The 25,579-nt window shown below is 45.5% G+C and overlaps 1 protein-coding gene across 2 annotated transcripts in view; it reads right to left on the bottom strand.

The window, feature by feature from the left end:
* The window catches only part of LOC311142743 (zinc finger and BTB domain-containing protein 16-A), a 188,276-nt gene that overhangs the window by 67,917 nt on the left and 94,780 nt on the right, over nt 1–25,579 (bottom strand). For both annotated transcript variants that reach the window (XM_084178403.1, XM_084178404.1), the window contains exon 3: nt 7,264–7,361. In XM_084178403.1, coding sequence (XP_084034529.1) covers nt 7,264–7,361 — 98 coding nt within the window. The remainder of the gene's footprint in view (nt 1–7,263; nt 7,362–25,579) is intronic.

Here is a 25,579-nt window from a genome sequence, read left to right as displayed (position 1 = left end):
TGAAACACATGTTCTAGGTGATGTTTGTATGTAGTACTACACATAGAATTCAATGAATGGTACAATGAATGTATGTAGAGACAAATTTAGTAAGAACAGTTAAAACACACAGATTTTATAATGTACCATATAATATTGTAGGTTACTAAAACATTTACATTTACGTCATTTAGCAGACGCTCTTATCCAGAGCGACTTACAGTTAGTGAGTCATTCTTTAAAAAAAAAAATTATATATATTTTTTTTTACTGGCCCCCCGTGGGAATTGAACCCACAACCCTGGCGTTGCAAACGCCATGCTCAACCAACTGAGCTACATCCCTGCCGGCCATTCCCTCCCCTATCCTGGACGACGCTGGGCCAATTGTGTGCCGCCCCATGGGTCTCCCGGTCACGGCCGGCTACGACAGAGCCTGGATTCGAACCAGGATCTCTAGTGGCACAGCTAGCACTGCAATACAGTGCCTTAGACCACTGCGCCACTCGGGGGATAGTGAGCTAACTTTAACACAACATTCAGTAGTAATCAGTAATTTACTACAATGATACAAACACTGAAGCACCTCGCCTACTGGCGGAAGAGTCAAGAACCTTGAGAGAATCAATACTGGGTCATCCACAGTGCTGTCATGGCTTAATGATAGATGACTCACAGCCAAAAGCGTCACCTCTCACATTATGTACAGTACAGCCTAGGCCAGAGGTACTCAACTCTTACCCTATGAGGTCCGGAGCCTGCTGGTTTTCTGTTCTACCTGATCATTAATTGCACACACCTGGTGTCCCAGGTCTAAATCAGTCCCTGATTAGAGGGGAACAATGAAAAAATGCAGTGGAACTGGCTTCGAGGTCCAGTTGAGTTTGAGGGGCCTAGGCTATCCCTCTCACATACTGTACAGCCTAGCTAGACCATCCCTTTTTTCAGAGGCTTATAGAGTGCAGCCAGGGAGGTACATTGAGTTCTGGCTAAAAGGGCACAGTTTACTGAGGGAATACTATTTCCAGTCAAGTCCCATTCCAGGTAGATGGAGGTCTTAACTGGTTCCATCCCACCTCTGCGTATGTGTGAAGGGGAACTAAAAAAAAGAAGCCATGAGCACTTTTTGATGAGGAGAGAAGTTGCCCGGACAATTACTGAGGCCATTATAGCCGGGGACCCAATCATCTCTCCTGGACCTTTATAATGTAGGCAGATTTATGCCCCACATAATTCAAGTGTTGTTTTAAATAGGGGTTTAATGTACATCAACAGGTCAGGGAAAGTATTATGGGTTTAAACCACCAGAGAGGAGTTAGGGCACGCGGCCAAACAGAAGCTTGGCCCATTTATCCATGCTGTCTGTCATCCTGTGCTAATGTACTGGAGGGAGGGAGGGAGGGAGGGAGGGATGGAGCGAGGGAGTGGGGGCGGTGGGCTATGGTGTTAGCTGTTGTGAAAAACATACATGTAAATCACTGGCCATTTTTGTCCATTGTCATTTTTTTCTCTGTAACTTTTTTTCTCCAAACCTTTTAATAGAGATTTCCCTCCACAACATCCCCCTTTCCCTCCTCCTCCCCCTTCCCTGTCTCGAGTCGCAAAGCCCTTCTCTATTTTGGAATATGTGGCTTGGAAGGCAGTCAAGTTTGATTAATTTCTGGTTTGGGTACAGTATGTTCCTGGACACACATCTGCGAGCGATCATAAACGGACTGGAATGCTGGCAGAACATCCAGACCTGCCGGCACAACCATGATGTCATCAGTGAGGGAAGAGCTGGAGCGGAGCCAAGAGTGCTCCGCCAAGCAGCTCCACTCCTCGCTCTCTGCTCCGACAGCAGGGAGATGGATAGGAGAGAGAGAGACAGACAGAGAGAGTGAAAGAGAGGGAGGAGAGAGAGAGAGAGAGTGGTGGCAGAGGGAGAGAGAGGGGGGAGAGAGAGAGAGTGGTGGCAGAGGGAGAGAGAGGGGGGAGAGAGAGAGAGAGTGGTGGCAGAGGGAGAGAGAACGTAGAGAGGGCGCAATAACAGAGAAAGGGAGAGAGAGACAGAAACAGAGAGAGTGGGAGAGTGAATAAAAGAGAGTGAGTGAAAGGAGGGAGGAGAGAAAGAGATTGAAAGAGAGGGAGGAGAGAGAGTGGTGGCAGAGGGAGAGTGAAACAGAGAGAGCGAGGCAGATGGAAGGAGAGAGAGAACAGAGAGAGAGTGAATGAAAGAGGGAGGAGAGAGCGTGAGTGATAGAGAGGGAGGAGAGAGAGCGGTAGCAAAGGGAGAGTGAAACAGAGAGAGAGGGAGGCAGAGGGAAGGAGAGAGAGAGAGAATGGAGGGAGACAGTGAGGGAGACAGAGAGGGAGACAGCGAGGGAGACAGCGAGGGAGACAGCGAGGGAGACAGCGAGGGAGACAGAGAGGGAGACAGAGAGGGAGACAGCAAGGGAGACAGAGAGGGAGGGAACACTTTCGCCGGGGCTTTTCTCTCCCCCCCCTTGGCTTCTATGCACTGTAATGGCAACCCAATGAAGGTCTGCAGTTTGATATTTACAGTTAGCTTGGTGACATGGACCATGTCTAAGACAACCATGGGGGAGGGAGTGTTAACTTTTAACACTGTAAGCCGAGTACGGGTTAGAGCAGGAAGACCAACAGGAGAGGCGATGCAATGCTAGAAATGGGAGCTGAAGAATCCCCACGGTGGTGGGACAAACAGTGAGCCGTCGCAGAAATATCTGGCAACCCCAAAACAGGTGTAGTGCCTCCCTTTTCCTGGTAGTCCAACGGCAGTAATATCCCCCATGTGATCATAGCAGGGTTTCATCGTTTGGATGTAGTGTGTGTGGTGTGTGTGTTTGTGAGTGCATGCATGTGTATTTGCTGAGTGACTATGTTCGGTGTGTGTCTGTGTGTGCACGTGGTGCGCGTGGTGTGTCTGTGTGTGTGTGCATGTGGTGTGCGTGGTGTGTCTGTGTGTGTGTGTGTGTGTGTGTGTGTGTGTGTGTGTGTGTGAGTGTGTGTGTGTGTGTGAGTGAATGTGTGTGGTGTGTGTGTGTGGCGAGGGAGGGAGGGAGGGGGCCTGCTGCCTGATCTAATGAAGTCAAGGGAGGTCCAGAGCCGGGCCCCTCTAACCCTAACCCCTCTGGAGAATAGAGCCCAGACTTAATCAGGCTGGGGCGGCCTGGACGGGCCTGCTAATGACACAGGCCTGGGAGTCTGGACGATGTGCACGCGTGGCCCTGTGTGTGTGTATGTTTGTGTGTGTAGGTCTATCAACTGTATGTAATATAATCTAGTCTGAGTGTGTGTATGTGTATTTCTGCCACTTGACTGCCTATACAGCTGGTTAATCTGCTAACTCTTGGATGGTTATGTACTGTAAACAGAGGTTTAGCACTTTTTAATCTAAAAAAAAGTTGAGATAAAAACTTGCTTTGATGGCACATACTGTATTTTTTCCGCTCACCGAGCCTGAACAGCCATGGTTGGGAGGAGAGGAATCATCTCATTATAAAAATAAGCACAATTGTCTCATTGAGCCCAACACTCCAATAGTAAAAATTCTAATTGCAGAGTAATGTTTTTGAAATCGCTGAAATATATAGATGTTTTCCTTACATTTGAGACATGTTTATTGAGTTTAAATGAAATTGCAGTAACAGCCAGTTAGTTACATTGTGAAATTGTCGCTGTAGCTTAAAAAATAAATAAACTGTGCTTTGGCTGGCTGCGCTGAGCCACGTAAAACAGCTGATGTCAATTTGCGCGTTTTCAGTCGCAATTTGCTTTTACCACGTGTAATGATTTGCATGATATTGATAAAAATGAAGCCTGTTTTTTTCTAACTTTGTAAGGTTGGATTACTGTACTTTCATATTTGTATGAGAGGGATAATCATTCACTTTTGATAGGCTAACATACTTCATGAAGACATGTTGTTCGTTTTAGCTAGAGTGCTATTGTCTTGAAGCTAAAATGTAATGAGTGTAGGGCCGAAAAAATAAACCCATGAATTGTCTGCACATGCTTGTGAATTGTTGCATTATTCAATAGCGTAATATGGTTTGGTTGCATTATTCAAGTTTGTAATATGGTTAAGATGAAAAGATGCTAGCTGAATAGTTGTAAGCATATGCTTTATGTACATTTATGTACATATTATGTATGTCAATTGAAATCTCGTCGCAGTGCCTCTGCTAGAACTCTTCAATCTGAATAAGCTCTATGAATCATTTACATTTTACATTTTAGTCATTTAGCAGACACTCTTATCCAGAGCGACTTACAGTTAGTGAGTGCATACATTTTCATACTTGCCCACAACCCTGCCGTTGCAAGCGGCATGCTCTACCAACTGAGCTACAGGGGACTATAACCATCTAAGTATTTGAGGGCCAAGACTATTCCACAACACTCCACCAACAGGGATACCAGGGCATTTCACATCACACCCCTGAATGGGCCGGAGCTTCTCCCTTCCCTGTTCCCAAAACGCTGAGTCACTGTTCCTCCGGGCAGACCTGCCTACCCCTTGCCGGCTCCTAGGCCGCGGTGACATTAACCTGGGGAAAAACACGGGAAGACGCCACTCCTTTATCGGGCCCACAACCCACTGTGGCCCCCTAATCAGCTTACTACATTGGTGCTAAACATCCACTAGACTCCTCCTACATTCAACAGTTACCCCCCTCTCTCCAAAGGCTCAGCCACCAAAAAAAAAAAAAATCCCCACTCATAACAAACAACACAAAAAAAAAAATATGGCACAAGACTCACTGTACATACTGTACCCTCAGCTGTGGCAGGCAGCCCAGACTGGCGAGCCGCCAAGTCCCCGATAAAACAAGCACACAGAGTGAATGAGAGCGAGCGAGAGAGAGGAAAAGGCGAGAGAGACAGGCTGCACTGGCGGAGTTGAGCAGGGAAGGGCAGCGACGGCTGAAACGGTACACATCACACACAGTACACTGTGCATACCAACAAGCATTCCTCCTCCTCCCTCCCTCCTTCTCTCCATCTCTTTGTCTGTATGTCTGAGGCTAGGTGAAGGGTGGTGGTGGTGGGTGGAGGGGGAGAGGAAGGGGGGCAGGCACGAGGGCCTGTAATGTGTCATTTCGGAGAGAGAGACGATAAAAATCGAGACAGGCACTGAGGCCGGGATGGAAAAAAAAGCCTTGAAAGTCTGAGGTAAAAAAATAATCAAAGGGCTTCGGCTCGTCGCTAGTCTCCCCCTAACCATCACTGTCTTGATAGAAGCACTTGTCTGCTTTACGCCAGACCAAAGCCCCAATGTGTCAACACTGACGTGTACACAGCACAGGTTGGTATTGCTCGTTAAGCAAGCCAGGACCGCAACAGTTTCGGAGCTTGAGCTAAAAATACAATACCCACATCCTTTACTCACTCTTCATTTGTGAGGGGAATATATTATTGTGGTTCTTCCTAGAGTTTCAAATGTTTGTAAAAAGGCAGGCAGACGATTGTCGTTTTGTCTTCGCGATGCTGCCAGCCATGTTTGCCATTTTCCTTTTTAGCTTGTCACTCATTGACAACTTCGATGAATTACAGAGTATTTCTGGAGGGTGACCAAGAATTTGAACCAACATCTATCTGTCAGGCCTGAGTATTCACTCACTCCCTCACCTGTTGAAAGCAGTCAGCTTTATAATTTAGTAACTTCTGCATTGGAAAGTGCTAGTCATGATTCACAACTCTGATGATTGAACCAATGATCTGCTGAATGACTTGGTTAATTATATTGTAGACCAGACATGGACTCAATCAGTTTGGGGAAACTAAGGCCAAACAGGTCTGCCTTTACTCTGCAGCCTAGCTGCTAAAGACTGGTTTCACCGGTGTTGGGGAGCTAGACGAGATGTAGTAGAACCCTCTTTTGAAGTTTTCTCCAGTCTTTCTTCTAGGCAAGGAGAAGCGTCTGAGCCCGGGATTACCCGGACTCACTTTAAAACTTCCACCGCACAATAATTATTCCCCCAAGGATTGTTTAATTACATGCACCGTCTTACTGTCGCAGCAGGAGTTGTCTGAGGCTGCAGCATACGATACGAGGCAAACTCTGCTGAATTTCCGAGAGAAGAAGAAGAAACTCTTTAAGGTCATGGCATTTTGGCTCTAGAATCCGAGAAACAGGGGAGGCTGGGAGAATGCGTTAGGGTCTCCGACCTGCAGTGTATTTATTACACTGTTGTATTCATAAATGTCACAGCCAGCTCTAATACAGACATGCTTTTTATTATGAATGTCGAACAAGAGCTGTGTATGTGTTCTCTGACTAGCAAGTGTGTTGTCGTGGGGATTTGAACGGGGATTCTAAAATAAACACAATATATTTCCTTAAAGCAGGTTTTTTACATGCTGAGTCGTGCACAGAGCCAATTCACCGGCACAGCGTGAGGAGTCATTCATCTCCGCACCGCAACATGGCGGGAGAGCCGCCTCTGCGACAAATCAAAACGCGTGTTGCTACATCCCGGGGCCCCAGACTCCGGCATTAATTGAGATATTAATTAGTTTTTTCAAAAGTCCTTCATACATGACTGTGTGAGACCAAACAACGGTGACATGACATTTCTCATTTACAAAGAGTGGGGGAGAAACAAAAAACACTGGACTGACCGACTGTTGTGTTTCCAGTGTTGAAGGAAAATCATGTGGTCGTATGTAGAAACATACATAGTAGCATATGTAGTCCGGGTGGGCCCGAGGTTAGATCAGGCCAACACGTGGAGGGGTAAGGGGTGACCCACACATGGTCGGGATCGACCAACAGGGAACCCAGAGTCCCATGGCTTTTACAGACAGTCTAAAAACCATCTGCACTTAAGGCCCTAGGAGAGGAGTTCAGTTCCCTATTAAAAAAAGAAGTCCAATAAAGAAAAAAGCCCAACTGTGCTAAGTAGGCCCCTGAATCCACAGGCTGTCCGTGGCAAGAGTGTCAGCCTGGCTGGATCAATAGCCGCTGTGTGTTGAATTACATGGCTTTTAGACGGCTAATGTCATGGCCCAGGCCCTAACCAATGGGAACAATATCTCCACTGAATGTTGATTTAAAACCACTGCAGCCCGATGTAAATCCTGAAATAGATCCAATGTTATGGGTCTTTATCAGTTCATTAAATCATATGCGCGAGTACTAGTTATCCCATTTCAGTATCAAGCCTTTACATTGTACAGCCAATATTAAATTCCATAATGTCATGTTCTAATATTCTGATATAGCGTAGAATTAAAAAAAATATATGAAAATATTTAAAACACACGTGCTGATTCTTACCTGAGTGAGACAGCAAGTGCATCCTAAGGCGTAGGCTGTCCAGAAAGCGTTTCCCACAAAGCTCACATCCATAGGTCTTCATTCCGCTGTGCAGCTTCCTGTAATGAGGGAGAACCATATCATCAGGACTTGAAACCTGTGAATCGCCATTCAGCTGCCTACATCACTGTATACTGTGCTGCTCACAATGATATCCTCGTATTGTCAAACACTTTGCTTCTCAGATACTGTTTTAAGACAATGTCACCAACCATTAATAAGCACATCAAATCATAACAGTAAACATAAAAATAGCAAGACAGCATCGGAGCTTGACTTTATTCCAGCTATAAATCACTAAATGTTATTCCATCTGAGGTGTTATCGCGGCGAGCATGCACACCCGTCACAGAACTCAAGCGCAGTGGATGGTTTAGGTCCTATAAAGTGGACTATGATGATTTACACACAGACGTAAAAGGCAAGCAGGTTAACGTTACGACCTTTTATGATGCCACGCCAGTTGAGTCCCGCTGTCAATTATATAAGAACCTTGTTATGGCAGAACCAAAACAGGCTTTTGTTCAGACATATCTAAATCTGTTCTGAAGCAATTAAAGGGCACACAGATTGACAAACAATTGTAATTTTTGCAGATAGCTTCAAATAACTTCAAATACTCTGTCTTGAGAAAGACGCACACACGCACCCGTGCACCCCCACCCGCATACCCCGACCCGCACCCACACACACAGTTAGCTTTAGGACACATTTCATCCTTCAAGGAAGAGATAAGCAGGTCAAGAATGGCTTGACAGTCCACACACACACACACATACACAGAACGACTTCCAACAATGCAGTGCTTAAGAACACAACACTCAGAGAGAATGCTTAGGTCACTACCCCACCATCAAATGTTAAAATTTTCACCCCTAGCAGATAAGCTCTTCATTGTTTTATTGATGTTTTTGCTTAAGTGGGCCTCGCTGGAGCTCAAAGACCACTGGCAATTTATTTAAAAAAAAAATTTATTAGCATGCTTACAGCATTCCGTAATTGTTACCAGAAAAGTAATTAGCTCATTGTTTGCACCTCCGCGCCAAATGATGTAGGTCTCAGATTGGGAAACAAAGACATATGCTACAGTTCTCACATTTCCATTTGTGCACAAATAACACTAATGTTACTAAACTGAGTCGAAAGCTGAGAGAAAATGTTATGTAAAAAGAACGTGAGTGAGAACTATGCACTAAACTAGTTTTTTATGTTCAGGTGAGGAGCAGTTTTGTGTCGAGTGCATTGTACGTCTGAATGAAGTGATAATCAGAGCACTTCAAGCTGGATTGTCTTGGAATCACATCAGACGACAGAAACAATAGTCAGTGTGTGAGTTCTCGGGGAAACAATACCCTTGATAGGGAGATCTGCTAAACTTCATAAACTTCATAAACTTGACACAGCGATCCATCTTCGCATCTCACAAAAGAGCAGAGGATGTTGGGGAGCAAAATAAAAATTGATTGATGTCATACACCAAATCAAAATTGATTTACAGCTCCTTTGTGCTGTGAACGAGATCAGGCCGTCTGTGACAACGGTGGCAAGAGTTATTAAGTGAGGAAGTCTGGTGTGACTTCAATGAAGATCAATTGATGGAAAACCGTTTTGAGGACTGAATGTAAGGAGAGGGAGAGAGAAAACAAAGGAAGAGGGGGGCGAGAGAAAAACTAGAATCTAGCGAAAAACCTTCAAAAATCCTGATGGCTGTCTTAACAGAGTAGGATTTGTGGAGAGACCTCGACAAACAAAAGGAAGAATGAGGCAGCAAAGCCCTTAGGCAAGCCGTAAGTAATTAAAAAGGCCTGTAAACGCTTCCAAAAATAAAAAGGGGCCACTTCAAAAGACGAGGACGGGTGAGCGGCTGCGGCAGGAGAGAGGAGCTGGGAAAAGACCAGGGGTCCGCGCACCTTGGGGACCCTGACTGATGCACACAGGCACAACGTCTTACTGTAGGGGACACACTCTGGGATGCTTTTCAAAGGCCTTTTGTTGTAGCCCCTCAATCTGGCCATTGTCCCCCGGTACAGAAATCTGATAAAGAATAGATGGACTTATTAAGGGGACTGCAAGGGGCTGGAGAGAGGGGAGCATGTGTACTGACTCTACCTTAAATGCATGGAGGTGAGGGAGGTGTGGGAAACGGGAGGCTGCTGTCCATCTGGAGAGATAGAGATGGAGCAGAATCTAATTGAGGACCAGCTCGTCTGAAGCAGACAGGAACCTGATGGTGTTAATACCAGACTGACTGAGTGGTTTATAGGGCTCTGTATATTTACTAGGGAATAGTTGCAACATGCTACGTCTGTTCTTCGCTATGGAGCTTAAGGAGGCATGTGTTTCAAACCAAATTAGGCTGGGCAATTGAGTGCGCTCAGTCAGGCAGGGCTATTGCAATTGTCACGGAATAATCACTAGTGTAGCGATTCTGTTGGGAAAGCTGGGAATACCATACCTACACAATGTAAGGCTATCTTCCTAAATTAAAAATATCATGCACCGTAGCATTACATAAATGTGAACACTGCTAAGAAAAACATAACTACTTGAATGAAACACAACCCGCCCTCCGCAAAAAAGTTAATGGCGGAGAGCCACACAACGTTAATATTGCCATTAACTTTGTGTTTTTTATGGAAGCATTTCTTTTTACGACTACTTAATTTTACAGGCGGCAAACTCGGAGTGACCTTTGCTGGAGATTTAGCGCAGCGGTAGTCAGCAGCCTAGCAGCCCTTCCTTGGGGCTTGTGCTAACAGCCTCCTGTCTCGTGCTGGTGGCAGGTCCATTAGCCTGGATAAAAAGCAGATGATTTGGGGGTGGGTGGCAGTGGACAGAAGGGGAAAAGCCGAAACGACTGAGCAATTATTACAAGTTCTACTTTCTGACCAAGGAGCTCTGACACCTCCGCCAGATGTAACCGCACATAAGACCCCCCGCCCTATTCTCTCCATGTGTGAACTGTGGCAGCTCCCAATCCCCTCAGGACTAACTCCCTCCCTATGCGCACACACAAACACACTTGTACACACACCCCTCAGGTCCACCCCACGACCAGCTGCTTTCTTGCTGAAACAGAAGATGAGGGGGGTGGTAGTGTGTGTGTGTAATTGTTGGGGTGGGGGGTGGGGGGCTCGTTTGAAACAGACTAACTGTAGTCATTAAGGAAGCTGACATAAAACTCTCAAGCCATTTACTCAGTTAATAAGCGGCTTTGTCCAACAGTCAGTTTTGACAACGGCAATACATTTCAAATTTATGTCAATAAAACATATGCTGAACACCTCATTTCGGGTGCTGGAGTGGCATGCTGGCTCGTAAATCAGACATGTGTTTGAAATGGGAGTAGATTACAGGCCTGTGTTATTGAGCTGTTACAGCGCTCCTCGTATAAATCTGAACTTTTTCACCTCGCCAGCTGACCCCTCTGGCTCTACATCATAGCCGGGAGTTCTTCTGACCGGGGGCGGCCCTCGACGCAGGGGTCCCTGCTTGATGACACCTTTAAAAACCACCTGAAACATGCCTTAGTAACGCTGCTAAAACAACAGTCTACTCAACTGAACCGCCACAACAACAAAAACAACAAACTGAGGTTTAGTCTTCTGTTTGGTTAGGTGTTGAATAATCTACATTTTAATATGAATCCGCCTTCATGTATGAACAGTATGGAAACATTTTGAAATTGCATTAAAGACCGAGTCCTTCAAATCTCTTTATTCCTGCATGGAGTTGACAAAGGCTTTCCTACTATTGCACATCAATGTGTTACTATTAACATTACATGTCAGCTCATCAAAACAAAGAATCAAATCAAAATAAATTAACCGAATCCAAAAAGACACACGGCTGCGCTTACGTCTTACTGCTACCACATATATCTCTCCGCCGACACCCAGGAACATTGCTCTCTGTCTTTACCTCCTTTCATCTTTTCAACCCTTTTCCATCCTCTATTCTCGACAGCAATCGTAAAACAACTTGAGATGATGCTCGCACATAAAGGCGAGGGGCAAATGATGGAGAGAACAGAGAGGAAAAGAGGAGGCGGCGGCATTGGAACAGAGGGAGAAAGAGGGGCCTGTATAGATTGGGGGCAGGGTCACCATAAAATAAATTATAATTGAAGAGTGTTTTCCTCAATGTGCCTTGGAATGGAGAGGCTGAGTGGCCTATCTGGGGGAGCTAGTCCCATTAGTCTCCCCCTCTGGAGCGTCCCTCACTCGGGGCCCTAAGAACCACGCATACCGTCCGTCCCATGTGTGCACACAATCAGATTAAGGTATTTGTCAAAAGAGGAGGCCAACAATGTGGCAGGGAGAACAGAGAGGGAGGGAGAGAAGGAGAGAGGAAGAGGGGGGGCCCAAGCTGTCAGTCTATTTGCCTCGCTCAACGCTTTTTAATAGAGATCTCAGTCAGGTGTTGACACGGCTCTGCCAAAACATTTGCATAATGATGATTAATCTTAATTGACAGAGTGGCATTTGCACTTGTTTTGATTCTTCCACCGAGCTATCCTCTAGTGGTGGCTAAGGTTAGCTGTTCCTTGCCTCATAAATACAAGGGGAAAAACATGACTATTTATGATATGAAACAGGCATTGTTACATCCAGAGGCTGTTATCACAACATGTGGGTGGGGGATGGGGGTGCACTGCCTCCCCTGCCCCCCGCCGTGCTCCCGCCCTTGACATTGTGAACAAAGCTGTAATAATGCGAGCGACGGCTAGTTGACACATCGGTAGATGATCCTAATGCAGCCATAAGTGGCTATGAGATGCCTCTGGCTCTGCTGGCGTTTTTCATTTTGGTATTCTTTCCCCGAGTGCCCGAGCTGTGCCGTGAGGCAAGGGTCTTTTTTACAGGCGTTTCCAGCCCATTAGGACCAGGCGAGCCACGCAGTCGTCGACGCATCAGACAGCGTGAGGGGGAGATTGGCGCAAGATAAACCAAAGGGATAGGAAACAAAATAACAGAAAACAGGGATACAGAAAAACAAACAAAATGCAAAATGAACGCCATCACAGCTCTGGGCATATTGTAATGGTATTCATAAAAAACAAACACCACATCCATTTGTTAATAGTCCAGACTTCGTTTGTCTACTCACTGACAGACATACACACACACGTCTAATCTGGTGACAGATTATGTGCGTGGTGCTTAATATTTAGGAGTGCTCGTTCTGAGGTGTGTGTGTGTGTGTGTGTGTGTGTGTCTGGGGTAGCGACCGGTCAAACGCCAGCCTCTTTCTCTGCCATTCCATCCCTGCTTTAAACCCCTATTCCTATTGTTTCTCTCACATTTCTCCCCCCCACTTCTTTTTCAATCAAATGTATCAAGCGAACACTTGCCGGCGCAGGCTGTTTATCAGAGTCATCCTGCACATATCAATGAATTGCCCCCTTTCCCCCCGCAGCGAGACGTTCATATGAATTCCAGCCACACTCACACATGCTGCAAGCTCCGTGCTTAGCATAGATGAGTAGCAGGCAGGCTGGGAGAGAGGGAGAGGAAGAGTGAGGAGGAGAAGGACGGAGAAAAAAAAAGAAAGAGAGGGAGCCACTGCCTTTCATCCCCGGTAGAGGGCTGTTATTTATAATACCCAAAGATTACCACCCCCAAATTTGCCTGGGGATACAGAGACAGATTCAGTAAGACAATATTCTTGAGGTAAAAAGGGAAACATATTAAATCAAATGAAATTATAAGGGAGGGTGGGGGGCAGCATAATAGCGCAGCATTAAGGGAGATGTCTGTTTAATAACCAATAATATTATTTCCCATAATGGCCCTGTGTTATCAATTTAATTATTGCCCCTAACATCTGTGTTAGTGGTCGGCCTCAACACCACACACACTAAACAATTCCCAGTCACACTTGGCCCTCATTATCTCTGTCTACGTCACCAATAACCTGTGGTGTTTTTGTTAAGGGGGGGGGGGGGGGGGGGGCTCAATTATGTCGTCCAGGTTAACGCGACACAGCACTCCTTTCATTATCCCTGGCTGAAGCCTCTTTTCTGTGGAGTCAACTGGCTGAACTGGAGGAGTATTAGCCCTACACAGGGACTCTGTACAGGGCTGCGGCATAGGACCGCCACTCCTAATTGCCATACCTGGGCAAAGAGAAACCGTTTCCTCCTAATCCCTGGTTTTATACCTGTATTTCCGCCAAGCTGAGAAGCTGCGATTCGCCGCTAATCCCCCCCCCCCCCTTTACCATGACCCATTTAAAGTTTTTGAACATTTTCAAACATTTTCTCCCAAGAAGGAACCTTCTGATGGTGCAGCGCCTTCAGAAAGTATTCACACCCCTTAACTTTGACAGAATAAAAATATTCCAAAACATGCATCCTTTTTGCAATAAGGCACTAAAGTAAAACTGCAAAACATGTTGCAAAGAAATTAACTTTATGTCCTGAATACAAATAATTGTGTTTGGGGCAAATCCAACACAACACATTACTAAGTACCACTTCACATTTTCAAGCATGGTGGTGGCTGCATCATGTTATAGGTATTCTTGTCATCGGCAAGGACTAGGGAGTTTGTTAGGATAAAAAGAAACAAAAAACTGTTTCAGTCTGCTTTCCAACAGACACTGGGAGACAAATTCACCTTTCAGTCGAACAATAACCTAAAATACAACGCCAAATATACACTTGTTGCTTACAAAGACAACGTTTAATGTTCCTGAGTGGCCTAGCTACAGTTTTGACTTAAATTGGCTTGAAAATCTATGGCGAGACTTGAAAATGGCTGTCTAGCAATGATCAACAACCAACTTGACAGAGCTTCACCATTTTTTAAAAAGAATGTGCAAATATTGTACAATCCAGGTGTGCAAAGCTCTTAAAGACTTACCCACAAAGACTCACAGCTGTAATTGCTGCCAAAGGTGATTCTAACATGTATTGACTCAAGGGGTTGATTACTTATTGAATGAAGATATAGTAGTGTTTTATTTTTCATATTATTTTTTACAAATGTTAGAATTTCTCTTCCACTTTGACAGAGTATTTTGTGTAGATCGTTGACAAAAAAAAAATCAATTTTAATCCCACTTAGTAACAACAAAATGTGGAAAAAGTCAAGGGGTATGAATACTTTTTGAAGGCACTAGGCTTGATTCGTGAAATGTGAAAGGATTTTTGAAAGACAGCAACACATTCAATCAGTTGCAGTTGAAAATACATGAGCTGTGTTCACTGATTAACGCCATGATTTGACATTCCCTGACACATGAGGATAATAAGTTTGTCATTTAATCAAGGCCTCAACGCAGTGGTTCAACACAACCGGTTTTGAACGAAAAAAACAAGGTTGAATGCGAGAAATCACACAGACATCTACATCTGCATGCCCACCTGAATTTTAAGCTAAATACTGTAACATAGCAATAACAGCTATATCCCAACCCCCCCCCATTTTCTATCAAAAGCAACCGGGCTCTTTTTCCCTCACCGCCTGCCGTCTGAAAATAGACGTCATCCTTTTCTATGTCGCAGTTTGTTATATGTTGTTTTCTACTGTTCCCATTTCTTGATCCTTCAAATCTGAGAGGTTAGCGGCGTGCTAGAGCTAGCGCGGTGGGTGCGGGACCCGCTATAAAAAGACCCAGACTGAGTTTTCCCTCTCCCATGCATTATTCATGGGCATCACCTTCCATCAAGTGGCAGAAACCTCAAGGATGTCTAACTTTAGGTTGTGCGTTTGAAAAAGGGAAAGACAAGAGGAGCCAGGATGAGGCAACGTTCCCTCTGTGCTGCCTTGTAGAATTTATTCCCGGTTCAGATTACATCAAATACTTGTACCCTCTTGAGTGTTGCAGTTTACATCTACGATGCTTAAGGGAAAGAGCAAGATGGTTTTTATTTTCTACCTCGCCCTCGTTTCTCTAGCTCAGTCATAAAGAGCGACAGCACCTGTTACATCCATAAAGATGACATTCAACACGGTACTCAGAGTGCTCCGAAAAACAAGCTTGTCGTTAAACGTCGAGACAAAGTTTTGGGACAGAGTCAGACCTATGGAGCAATCTCGTTTGGGCTACACTATTCCGCAGATGTTGTTTATGGTTTACTACATTCCATCCAGATAGATAATTTCATATCATCAGTGTCACAACCGGTGTATGATGCTCACTGTTAAGGAGTTTCTTTTTGCCTATTGTGTTTTTCTAGGCACCGGAGTGAGAGGCGAGAGACTAGCGCAGACCAGTATATGACAAGGAGGTCATTATTTCAAACTTTTGGCCAAGACACTCAAAATATTATGCAATGCCTCCTGGATTGATTTACTGTAGACTCTGTGTAACCCAGAGCAGAGTGCATTCCAGTAGCTGTCGGTGCTGTTTAAGATGAGGGAAGACCATTTTATTTTATGGGCCTTATTTCTATTACAGCGTATTGGATGACGGTCATTCATATTCTATTCAACCAGCTCAATGTAACATTGATAGGTTTAGGCTACTACATGATACTCAAATTTTCCCTATACCCATCATGAGGTTGCTACAACCTAGCCTATGAATGAAAGTTTACAACGCAGGTGCACAGGTCGAGAGAAATTTGAGTAATCAAGGTGACAGACATTGACACATTCAATACTGCCTTGCACACACTTGCCTGCATCTAGCTGATCTAGTGTAATCATTAGTCCAACAGTTGCAAACAACCGTTTCAAATTGGACAAATTTAGGTATGTTTATCCCTGTTTCGTTCTGTTTGCTTCCGTTTAAGAAACACAGTTCACTTTCATAGCAACCACATACAAACAGCATGATCCATTTCATCGTTGTATACTTCCTTCTCACATCTACATCTCACTTTTTCCCTTCGCTTGTGGCCTTCAGTGCACAACACATCAGCTGTCTGTGACCAGGCGAAAAAACCTTTCCAAGCCAAACCTTCATATCATAAACGCTAACCGCTACACATAGCCTACATCGTTGTGACCATATTAACGTCATAGTCAACATACCTACTATAACTAAATTGTTAGTAAACCCACTACAATTATGCAGTACAGTGTACGGTCAGCAGCAAGCAGTTTAGCAGTTACACCGGCGGGAGCTGGTGGCAATAAATTAATAAAACCAAAAGCTTACCTTGACTTGGAAGAGTTCTAGCGTTGGATAGCCATATCCAGCTAGCTAACATAGCATCCCTCTCTGTTTGAGCCGGGTGTTTGAGTAGGCTAAACTAGCTAGCTGCATTCCCTAGCTAAGTAAGTGAAAGTGAGAAAGAAATACGAAATATAGCTAGTTCTCTCGCTATGTCGTTTCTCCTTCATTCTTGAAGAAATTAATTAGTTCAAAACTGTTCAACTATTGTCTCTCTCTTTCTCTGAGACTACAACCACATTTTATGCACTGCAGTGCTAGCTAACTGTAGTGTATGCTTTCAGTACTAGATTCATTCTCTAATCCTTTGATTGGGTGGACAACATATCAGTTCATGCTGCTAGAACTCTGATAGGTTGGAGGACGTCCTCCGGAAGTTGTCATAATTACTGTGTAAGTCTATGGAAAGGGGTGAGAACCACGAGCCTCTTAGGTTTTGTATTGAAGTCAATGTACCCAGAGGAGGACGGAAACTAGCTGTCCTCCAGCTACACCATGGTGCCACCCTACAGTGATCGAGGCTACTGTAGACCTTCATTGCAAAACAGTGTGTTTTAATCAATTATTTGGTGACGTGAATATATTTAGTATAGTTTTATCTAAAAAGGATAAAAGGATAACCTTTTTTTAATTTTTTTATTCACTGAGGAGGATGGTCCTCCCCTTCCTCCTCTGAAGAGCCTCCACTGGTGCATTCTAAGAAAGCAGAGCGGGCGGGGGTGAACTTTACACCGCAAAGGCAGTGATTATTAGTAACAGAACAGCTGCATCTACTGTATCTTAAGATGCCGTTCTTGGAAAACAACTTTTACAAAGGCTAATTTGGTAGGTCTTATTTTGACATTTGAGATGTCCAGGGCAGACTGTTTTGACGCAGCGGACCTCTGTAACTGTGTGTGTGTGTGGTAAACACAGTGTGTGTGGTAAACACAGTGCCCTCCCATTGCTGTGCATCGTGGTCGCTCAGGGAGATTTAGGTGGCAGTGACGTGGCCGTGGGGAAACGCTAGGCATCTGCACTGTCATTCCCCGTACGTCCACTTCCAAGAGCGCCCGCGAGGTCCCAAATAGACGGAGCACACAGAGGCTGAAGTAAACAAGTCTCTCTTGTCTGGGCAGGGAGAGAGAGTGGGGGAAAAAAATCCAGTGACTGCTAAGTGCAGAGTCACCACCAATCACCCACTACTGGAAGCCCTTTATGACATGAGTCGACAGATGGGGGAAAACAGTCAGCGATAAGACCAACGACAGTCAGCGCCGGGCAATGCCAGGAATGTCAACCAGATTGAATTGATGATTTTCCATACTGACACATTTATATGTGAGGGTCCATTGAAATATAAGTTAATGATGCAGTGTCCGGTGACTCGTGTCATTCTCCATGGCACAAAGCTGGCGCTTGAGCTCTGTTGGGAGTGATAATGTTGCGGCGCATGGTGTCTGTTAAACTGCATTAGTTATAATGTGAGCAGAACCATTTTGGCCTTTTCAGTCTGGATACCAGGGACTAAGTAGCTATTTGGGAGAGAGAGAAGTTAAAACAAATATCTGGGAAAACTGCTGACAGCTTTTTGGCCGGAGGGGCGGAGTACTGAAATGCCTCTGTATGACAGACCGGGGTCGTTCCCTAGTCAGGGAGCAGACTTTCCCTGACCCAGTGATTTTAGTAAACGACGTTGAGGACTCACTCCTGATTGGGGGTGTAGAAGAGTAATATGTGGGCATTTGAGGAGGGGTGCTGCCCATCCCCAGTCCCCCAGTCTGAGCAGCACGGTAGTGTGTGTGTGTGTGGGGAGGGGGCCCTTGCTGGAGGGAAAGAGAGAGGCATAAGAACAAATCGATATGGCTTCTGTGAGTCACTTGCCACTGTGCCTTTGGCCGGGCGGGGAGGCGGCGGTGGGGGGAAATCAAAACGGACACCTTAACAAAACTAATAACTATCAGCGTGGCTGCCCTCCAGACAGACGTGTCAGTTTGTGCTGCTCTGACAGAGAGAGCTAGGTACAGGCACAGCAGGCCAGACAGAGCTGTAGCACAGCAGGCTGGAGCACACAGGGCTGGGCTGCCTGGTAACAACACACACTGCCATAGGGCCGGAGGGGTGGGGGGCTGGAGTCTGTATTAAAGGCAATGGGAAGATATGGACAGGTAAATGGAGAAAGTGTGGGAGTATTTCTGAAGCAGTTTTTAGATCCTAACTGTCGATGCTAGATAAAGACAGATTCAAAGCAAGGCTCATCTGTATGACTGGGGGATGTTCTGATGGAGTCTGATGGAGACTGCGAAATCTACAAGTCCATTATAACTTTTTTTTTAAACGTTTTTAGTCATTAGACGATCTTATCCAGAGCGACTTACAGGAGCAATTAGGGTTAGGTGCCTTGCTTAAGGGCACATCGACAGATTTTCCACCTAGTCGGCTCGGGGATTAGAACCAGCGACCTTTCGGTTACTGGCACAACGCTCTTACCCACTAAGCTACCTGCCGCCCATCCAAGATGGCATAGCAGTGCGGTCGTGTTTTTTTTAGTGTCCTCGTGTAAATAGCCTGTTTTTATTTTTCATATATATTTCTCAATCTCACTTTCCATTCTTTAACTAAATATACTTTCCTGCAACCCGCCTCACCCAATGTGGAACGGATTCTATATTAAATGTTTATCCAGAACCTCTGGCTGAAACTAGCCAGCTAGCCAGCTAACTAGCTACTTGCTATTAGCCACCGTTAGCGGTCTTCACCATTGTCCGTGGCCGTGGCCTGCACTACCTACCAGCCAGCTCTAGCCTGGACAATTATCGGCCAGTCTGCACAGTCTGCACATCGCGCTATCGAGCCAGAGCATATCGGATTTTCTGCCGGAATCACTGAATCACTGGACCTTAATACTGGATCATCGCAACTAGCTAGCTGCAACCGAATGGCTGTTGTCGTTGTTGGCTAATCACCACTAATCACCACTGTCCTGAAGCTAACCCAGGTTAGCCTTGAGCTAGCCTCGAGCCAGGCCCATCTCCCGGCTATCTACCTCTCAGTCAACCGGACGGTACCTCCTAGTGTTGACACGGAGCCCCGTCGATCCATCACGACTGGTCTGCCGACGTAATCGTCTGATGTGGTTTCAACAGGATTCCCGTTGCGACGACCACGAAGATCCATCTGCTAGCCCCGGCCCGCTAGCACACGCAATCAACAGCCGTGCCTCCAGCTCCCGGACTTACTTATTGCTGTTCACTGCACCTTATGATCACTCAGCTACACAGCTGATGCCTGCTGGACTGTTCCTTTATACAGTACCCCATCCTGTTGATCTGTTTAGCCTCAGCTCAAACTTTCGTCGCCATTACCAGCTGTTGTCTTAGCTCTCTCGAATAACACCTGTGACTGCTTTATGCCTATCTCCCATGTCAATATGTCTTGCCTATTGCTGTTTCGGTTAGTTCTAACTATACTTTTTCAATGTAGAGCCCCCAGTCCTGCTCAACCTGTCTCAGATAGATCCGTTGTCCCACCCCCCACACACGCTGAGACCGGCTCAATCGGTGCCTCCAGTGATGCTATCTCTTTCATCTTTACCCAACGCTTAGGTTTACCTCCACTGTACTCATATCCTTCCATATCCTTGTCTGTACATAATGCCCTGAATCTATTCTACAATGCCCGGAAATCGGCCCCTTTTTTTCTCTGTACTCAATGCACTAGAAGACCAGTTCTTAAAGCCTTTAGCCGTATCCTTATTCTACTCCTCCTCTGTTCCTCTGGTGATGTAGAGGTTAACCCAGGCCCTGTAGCCCCCAGTATCACTCCTACTCCCCAGGCGCTATCATTTGTTGACTTTTGTAATCGCAAAAGCCTTGGTTTCTTGCATGTTAACATCAGAAGCCTCCTCCCTAAGTTTGAGTTACTCAATGCGTTAGCACACTCAGCCAACCCTGATGTTCTAGCAGTGTCTGAATCCTGGTTTAGGAAGGCCACCAAATATTCTGAAATGTTCATTCCCAACTACAACATTTCCCATCTAGATAGAACTGCCAAAGGGGGCGGAGTTGCAATCTACTGTAGAGATAGCCTGCAGAGCTCTATCATACTATCCAGGTCTGTGCCCAAACAGTTTGAGCTTCTACTTCTAAAAATCCACCTTTCCAGAAATAAGTCTCTCACTGTTGCCGCTTGCTACAGACCCCCCTCAGCCCCCAGCTGTGCCCTGAACACCATATGTGAATTGATTGCCCCCCATCTATCCTCAGAGTTCGTACTGCTTGGTGACCTAAACTGGGATATGCTTAACACCCCGGCCGTCCTACAATCTAAACTAGATGCCCTCAATCTCACACACATTATCAAGGAACCTACCAGGTACAACCCTAAATCCGTTAACATGGGCACCCTCATAGATATCATCCTGACTAATTTACCCTCTAAATACACCTCCGCTGTCTTCAACCAGGATCTCAGCGATCACTGCCTCATTGCCTGCGTCCGTAATGTGTCCGCGGTCAAACGACCACCCTTCATCACTGTCAAACGCTCCCTAAAACACTTCAGCGAGCAGGCCTTTCTAATTGATCTGGCCCGGGTATCCTGGATGGATATTGACCTCATTCCGTCAGTAGAGGATGCCTGGTTGTTCTTTAAAAGTGCTTTCCTCTCCATCTTAAATAAGCATGCCCCATTCAAAAAATTCAGAACTAAGAACAGATATAGCCCCTGGTTCACCCCAGACTTGACTGCCCTTGACCAGCACAAAAACATCCTGTGGCGTACGGCATTAGCATCGAACAGCCCCCGCAATATGCAACTTTTCAGGGAAGTCAGGAACCACTATAAACAATCAGTTAGGAAAGCAAAGGCACATTTTTTCAAACAGAAATTTGCATCCTGTAGGACTAACTCCAAAAGGTTTTGGGACACTGTAAAGTCCATGGAGAATAAGAGCACCTCCTCCCAGCTTCCCACTGCACTGAGGCTAGGAAACACTGTCACTACTGATAAATCTACGATAATCAAACATTTCAACAAGCATTTTGCTACGGCTGGCCATGCTTTCCACCTGGCTACCCCTACCCCGGCCACCAGCTCTGCACCCTCCGCTGCAACTTGCCCATGCCCCCCCCCCCGCTTCTCCTTCACCCAAATTCAGATAGCTGATGTTCTGAAAGATCTGCAAAATCTGGACCCCTACAAATCAGCTGGGCTAGACAATCTGGACCCTTTCTTTCTAAAATTAGCCGCCAAAATTGTCGCAACCCCTATCACCAGCCTGTTCAAAGTCTCTTTCGTATCGTTTGAGATCCCCCGAGATTGGAAAGCTGCCGCGGTCATCCCCCTCTTCAAATGGGGTGACACTCTAGATCCAAACTGTTACAGACCTATATCCATCCTGCCCTGCCTTTCGAAAGTATTTGAAAGCCAAGTTAACAAACAGATCACCGACCATTTAGAATCCCACTGTACCTTCTCCGCTATGCAATCTGGTTTCCGAGCTGGTCATGGGTGTACCTCAGCCATGCTCAAGGTCCTAAACGATATAATAACCGCAATCGATAAAAAGACAGTACTGTGCAGGCGTCTTCATTGACCTGGCCAAGGCTTTTGACTCTGTCAATCACCGCATTCTTATTGGCAGACTAAATAGCCTTGGTTTCTCAAATGACTGCCTCGCCTGGTTCACCAACTACTTCTCAGATAGAGTTCAATGAGTCAAATCGGAGGGCCTGTTGTCTGGACCTCTGCCAGTCTCTATGGAGGTGCTACAGGGTTCAATTCTCAGGCCGACTCTTTTCTCTGTGTATATCAATGATGTCGCTCTTGCTGCTGGTGACTCTCAGATCCACCTCTACGCAGACGACACCATTTTGTATACATCTGGCCCTTCATTGGACACTGTGTTAACAATCCTCCAAACGAGCTTCAATGCCATACAACACTCCTTCCGTGGCCTCCAACTGCTCTTAAACGCTAGTAAAACTAAATGCATGCTCTTCAATCGAACGCTGCTTGCACCCGCCTGCCCGACTAGAATCACTACTCTCGGCGGCTCTGACTTAGAATATGTGGACAACTACAAATACCTAGGTGTCTGGTTAGACTGTAAACTCTCCTTCCAGACTCACATTAAGCATCTCCAATCCAAAGTTAAATCTAGAATCGGCTTCCTATTTCGCAACAAAGCCTCCTTCACTCATGCTGCTAAACATGCCCTCGTAAAACTGACTATCCTACCGATCCTTGACTTCGGCGATGTCATTTACAAAATAGCTTCCAACACTCTACTCAGCAAATTGGATGTAGTCTATTACAGTGCCATCCGTTTTGTCACCAAAGCCCCATATACTACCCACCATTGTGACCTGTACGCTCTCGTTGGCTGGCCCTCACTAAATATTCGTCACCAAACCCACTGGCTCCAGGCCATCTATAAATCCCTTCTAGGCAAATCCCTGCCTTATCTTAGCTCATTGGTCACCATAGCAACACCCACCCGTAGTATGCGTTCCAGCAGGTATATCTCACTGGTCATCCCCAAAGCAAACACCTCCTTTGGTCACCATTCCTTCCAGTTCTCTCCTGCAAATGACTGGAACGAACTGCAAAAATCTCTGAAGCTGGAGACACTTATCTCCCTCACTATCTTTCACCATCAGTTGTCAGAGCAGCTTACCGATCACTGCACCTGTAGACAGCCCATCTGTAATTAGCCCACCCAACTACCTCATCCCCATATTGTTATTTACATTGTTATTTATATTTCTAATTTGCACCCCAGTATCTCTATTTGCACATCATATTCTGCACATCTATCACTCCAGTGTTAATACTAAATTATAATTGTAATTATTTTGCACTATGGCCTATTTATTGCCTTACCTCCATAACTTACTACATTTGCACACACTGTATATAGATTTTCTATTGTGTTATTGACTGTATGTTTTGTTTATTCCATATGTAACTCTGTGTTGTTTTGTTTTTTTCCGCACTGCTTCGCTTTATCTTGGCCAGGTCGCAGCTGTAAATGATAACTTGTTCTCAACTGGCTTACCTGGTTAAATAAAGGTTAAATAAAATAAAAAAATAAAAAAATACTAGTTTAGGGACATTAACAACTCCCTCAATTCTGATTAATTTGAGCTGAAATCTGTCCCACAGTTCCTTTAGTGAATTAAGAAAATATAGTTGTTTTCTCCTGAGGAACCGACACACGGGCAGTATATTTTCCTATCCATCTCTGAATGTCCTCGTGGTTAGTTAAATATTTGCCAGCTGGGGTGTTTTTTCTTTTGTGTGTCGTCGTGAAAGAACAGTGCCCAATCTTGAATCAACCATATGTACAATGAATCCAATAAGCATGGCGGAAGAATGCACCTGGGGTCCTTGGGCAACGGCTGGCTGCGGTAGTGCATGTCTGGGTTGCCACTCCATGCCTGCTGCTCTGTGTCACATTTTTGAGAAGATGCCACGTTACAGAATAGGTAATTAATAGCCCAGTGGGTCGGTGTGTGTTAATCTCTCTCTTTCTCTGTCTCTCACATACACAGCTACACACCACAATATGTCTCCATCTGCCTCCCAGGAGCAACGGGCCCTGACCACTTTACTGCAGGCCACGCTTCACCTAATTATGCCAATCAAATCAACAGAGGTTCAGTGGGAAAAGTGGGGCTGGGGGGGAAGAGTGAGGTGGGCTAGGCTGTCGATTTTCATTCACACAGCCCTCACTCACTCCTCTTTTACACAATTTGCGAGAGCGGAGCAGGTTTTTCATATTGATATTGACTCATGCGATGGCAGAGGCATGGCTTTATCCGCTTGACATTGGTTTGGTCGTTGCTGCTCTTGTCAAAACTAAATCTGCTTGGTGTACCAGCCATGAGCACCTAGCCACAAACCCCAGTTGCAGAGATTTCACCACTAGCTTTCCTTTTCCTATAATTTATTTTAATTCCTTCCCCTCAACCAAGGACAGAAGGCTATTTGAAGAGACATGGTAGCTGTTATATTCTTCCACATTTGTGTGGAACTATTTAGCCTTTACTGTTATTCTCCAAGGCAATTTGTATTCATCCACAGAGTGCAAGACTTTCTCAATTTCTTCAAAGTGTTGCATAACTCTAGCACAATCGCATCAACCACCACAGTCTCTCCCCTCAGGGGTGCTGTTTAGATTTAAACAGCTGTATTTAGTACTGGCCAAACTCTGGGGATGTCGCCAAGGTCACATGATGCTTTAGATGCTAGCGCTGCTAGCCACCCCCCCTCCCTCCCTCCCTCCCCGCGGCATTTAAATCAGCATATTAACAAACATGTCGCCAACTTCCCTCCTCCGCTGGAGAAAAAAACCATGTTACCTGAGACAAGCAATTTACCTTTTTTTGTTGTTTGCCTGACCTAGAGAAAACAATTTCAAAGGGTCTTCCTGCGGTCTTAACAGCTTCGCTTGAACAGGTAGGCACCGGGCCACCTTCCCCCCCCCCCCCCAGAAGATGAATTGGCGAGCTGTCTGCTTCAGACAGGGCGAGTAGTTGTGTTTCCGTAATGGGACACTGGAAGTGTCTTTGATTAATGAAAGAGCGATACTGAGCTGTTAGGGAACCGGCGCATTGAGAGAGCGATTGAGCGGCGGATATATGCCGACAGATGCCGGCGCACGGCCGGATCCCAGGTAGAAGAAGGGAGAAGAGGGGGGATGAGGATGAGTCAGTCCAGATATGTTTTTCTCGAGTGGGCGTGTCACGCAGAGAAATAGGTGTCAAAATGGGTGTCGGACACATTCCACCAGCCTCAATGAGAAGCTGTAACTGAGGCTTCCTCTTACTGATAACGGCCAGAGTTCTGGTGACTGATACAGAACACAAACCAGCACAGTCTAAACGACGTGGACACTGTTCCATTTCATACCCCCAATCTCATTGGGAGACCATAAAGTCCAAAATGAAAAGGAAAATAATGTTCCCAAAAGCACAACTAAGGGTTGCAATGACAGTGCTGCCTAGCTGAGAGCTTGACATATTTTGGCAACTTAGTGGAAGCCAAGTACGAGATGTTCCACCACTTGTCTAAATATATTTTGTTCTGTCTCTCATTTAGACTTTCCCCCCACTCTGGCATAAGTCACAAACCTCAGGGAGAAAAAAAGCTTGATCGGGCAAAAACA

The sequence above is a fragment of the Coregonus lavaretus genome, assembly GCF_964263955.1.
Source record: "Coregonus lavaretus genome assembly, chromosome: 15".
NCBI classification, from domain to species: Eukaryota; Metazoa; Chordata; class Actinopteri; order Salmoniformes; family Salmonidae; genus Coregonus; species Coregonus lavaretus.
This window is presented reverse-complemented; position numbering and strand designations above follow the sequence as displayed.